The sequence below is a fragment of the Carassius auratus genome, chromosome 23 (genome assembly GCF_003368295.1).
Source record: "Carassius auratus strain Wakin chromosome 23, ASM336829v1, whole genome shotgun sequence".
NCBI lineage: Eukaryota > Metazoa > Chordata > Actinopteri > Cypriniformes > Cyprinidae > Carassius > Carassius auratus.
In genome coordinates, this window is record NC_039265.1 from 13672596 (window position 1) to 13676144 (window position 3549).

Sequence of the window (3549 nt, forward strand, 5' to 3'; positions counted from 1 at the left end):
GATGCTCACACGCGGTTTCTTAATGAAGTACACGAAAAAAGGAAGAAAACCCTTCGTGCTTACTGAATTTTGTTTGAAAATGCTGATAAAACAGGTACATAGGCTACTTTTTTGAGACCTACCTTCACTCAAAAGCCATATGGTCATTGAGTTCAGAAGAAAGTGTATGCGCGTCGCCGCGCCTCTTAGCGCGCGCTCCAAGGCACACTAAAATACCGGAGTGCGCTCTTCCAGACATCACTGAGACTGCTGCAGAGATGCTTGGATGATGTACTCCATCATATATAACACATAAACCAGACTTTATGCCACAAACCGACGCTTCGACGACTGTTTTTTGACTTTTAAACTACATCCATGCAAGTGACCTTGGCAAATCTAGGTTTTGGAAGTTTTAAAACATCAATACGCGTTATACACGCCACAGAAAACTCGACATGAATGTCTCACATGGACTACTGAACCGGACGATCTCTACAGCGAAGCAGCCTTTGGAAAGCGTTCAAGGATGCTGCAGTAACTTCTCGGTGATCACGAGCGACGGGCTCGGTTCACCGGTTCAGGACGAGCGCGATCAGTTCATCATGCGTTTGGTGCAGATCGCGGTTCTCTGTGTGCTGTCACTGACGGTCATTTTTGGCATATTTTTCCTCGGGTGCAATCTACTCATCAAGTCCGAGAGTATGATAAATCTGCTGGTGGAGGACAGAAGACCTTCCAAAGATGCGGATATTATTATGATTGCTGCATAAATCGGACACAAACTGGAAATCTCTCATGAACGGCACCTGTTGGTATGGCTCTCATGCCAACGATGAACTAAATGTATTTTTATGTAGGCTATTTCATCTTGGACCAGAACCTGTTAATGAAACGCATGTTTTTGAAAAGCCAGAAATGTGTGGTGTTGAATATTTGTCTACATCTTCTTTCAAAACAAATCTTCATGAAGAACAGAGAAAGATAACCTGACAAATTCATTAATCCAGGACAGATCATTTGAAATTATGAATTTGTCATTTCTTTTGTATTTATATTGGCCGAATTGATTCATGTGACTCCTTGAAATGATTCAAAAATTTAATAATTAATGTATTAAAGAAAGATTGTGTTAACTTGCATGCGAAATGGATTAAAAGGAAATAGAGAACTCTAAAACACTGTTCCATTTTAGTTCCTTTATGACATTTTAGAGTTTTTCAAAGGTTCAAAACAAGACAATCCAGTTAAATAATAAGCAATTATAACTGTCCATCAAATTAGATTATTAACTAGCAGCCATCACATTTCACATTCTTAATAAATAGGCCTACATAAATTGTGTTCTGATATATCAATCACAAAAAGTCTCTCAACCTCTGGAGGTCAGTTGCAAAGGTGCAAGCATAGTGTCTTCAGTAGAGGTAAACGTGAATCAAGTTCTAAAAAAAAGGAAGAAAAGAACATCAAATTATTTTAATTTCCATTTATCACATGACCTTTTCCACATGGAAGCACATTATTCATCTTTTCCTTCTTAGGTATCTGGGCAGCTGCATTACACCCACAGTGCAGACCACTTACAGCTAAGCTTTGGTGGACTATTAAATATCTCTACAAATATACAATTATTAAATAACTTTTCATATTTGTTCGGAAAGGCCATCAAACATTTTAATTCTGTTAACAGCTCATGTCCTTGGAAGCGTAAGAAATATGGTTGATGTTAACATTTTAAACTGCAACAATATGTTTTTTTTTTCCACCAACAAGCAGCTAAAAAGCTTAGAATGACTCAAAATATGTCCGTTTTTTTAATTTGACATTCTGCTGACTCACCAGCTGGCTTTCCACATGAGCTTTAGCCTGGGGAGAATATAACAAGTGGCGCATTTTTATTTTAAGACAGTATTTTTGAACCACAAATATGGTGGTGAATGAATTCCATAATTATGACTATAGCATGGCAAACTATAACATTATGTAATTTGACCTGCAGCCCTTAGTTTATTAATTCTATTACTATGCAAATTATTAGCCTTCATTTTATTTGCAATCAGCATCTCATGTCAGTTTTTATAAACCAAAACCTGAAGGTAACTTTAAAGAGATGTTGCAAAATTTTCTAAAATCAGTGGATAATACCTTGTCCCCTATATTTGAACATAGTCTGCTGCTACAAGAATGACATCATAAGAACACGATCAAAGCCATACACTGTATAATACATGTGACTGCTGAAAACGTGCCAAAGACATTATTCAGTGCCTTAAAACAGATGGTGCTCAAATACATGCAACAGAATATAGGGAACCATAATCCAAATTAGAGATTAAGGCTGCATGCTATATCATTGACCCCAATCCTAGGACATTCAGATCACTAGACCCCACCTGCACACATGTAACTGCCCACTGCTGCTTTTTTTTTTTAAATCACTGTCCTTTTTATGAAGCTTTTCATTTCCCTGCTTTACCATACATATAATGGTTTCTTATACTATAAAAAGCATAATCAAAATTTGTTCAGTTTTGATTGATAAATAGGGTATGATAAGGCTCAGGTGGAATCATTTTCTAAATAAAATCATATTTTACTCAGAAAATATTAATCAAATGTGATGGTAAAGACATTTATAATGTCACAAAAATATTTCAAATAAATTGAACCTTCTGTCCATCAAAGAATCCTGAAAAAAATTCATTCACGCACAAAAAAATATTAAGAAGCTCAAGAAAGAAACAAAAAATGCGCACCAAATCAGCATATTAGTATGATTTCTGAAGGATCATGTGACACTGAAGACGAGTGATTATGCTTTGCCATCACAGAAATAAATCACATTTTAAAATATATTCAAATAATAATTTTTTTTTGCTTTTACTGTATCAGTGATTAGTATCGAGGTACTAATATAGTTGCATATTTTCTGTTTGCATTTTAATATTAGACATTTGTTGTGTTTTTGTTTTTTTAAATGTTTATATAGTTTTTATAAATTTTTATTTCACATTTAGTTTCTTCTAAGTTTTCTTTTATGGTTTTAGTTTACTATAATACCCCTATACTGCATTTATTTCTTTTTTTTTTTTTTAAATTAATGCAGTACATGTGTATAATTTTGCAGATTCTCTTTGGGCCGATCTACAATGAGTATATATATATTATGGGTAGATATCTTTATTCTCATTTGGTGTTTAAATTTTAAATATTTCACAGTAAGGAAATAAACATTTTATTTTACTTTTTTTTTTCAGCCTATGCAGTTAGACTCTATGCATATCTTATTTTTCTCCCTCAGAATATCAAGATGACGGAACTAAAAAGAGAGAATCTTGCTAGGGGTTCTCATGAATTTTCCCCAGAGAGCCACTGAATGATTGATGCCGTGATTGCTTTATATTTCTTCAGCCCTTCTTTAAAGATAGAGGGAGAGCGGGTGGTAGCATGGATGAAAGGAATGGAAGAAAAGGTCACTCCCGGTGGTAGTGGCTGTCAGACAGCGGTACGGTCCTGAGAAGTGACGTGGCATTACAAACTGACAGAGCAAGAGAAAGGCTATGGAACAGG

At 35.2% G+C, this 3549-nt stretch overlaps 1 protein-coding gene across 1 annotated transcript; it reads left to right on the forward strand.

Moving 5' to 3' along the window:
• Positions 1-255: 255 nt before the first annotated feature.
• On the forward strand, positions 256-1115 carry rprm3 (reprimo, TP53 dependent G2 arrest mediator homolog 3). Its single transcript, XM_026199966.1, has one exon. The coding sequence runs from the start codon at positions 438-440 to the stop codon at positions 750-752; it is 315 nt and encodes a 104-aa protein (XP_026055751.1). The 5' UTR covers positions 256-437; the 3' UTR covers positions 753-1115.
• The last annotated feature ends 2434 nt before the right edge of the window (positions 1116-3549 follow it).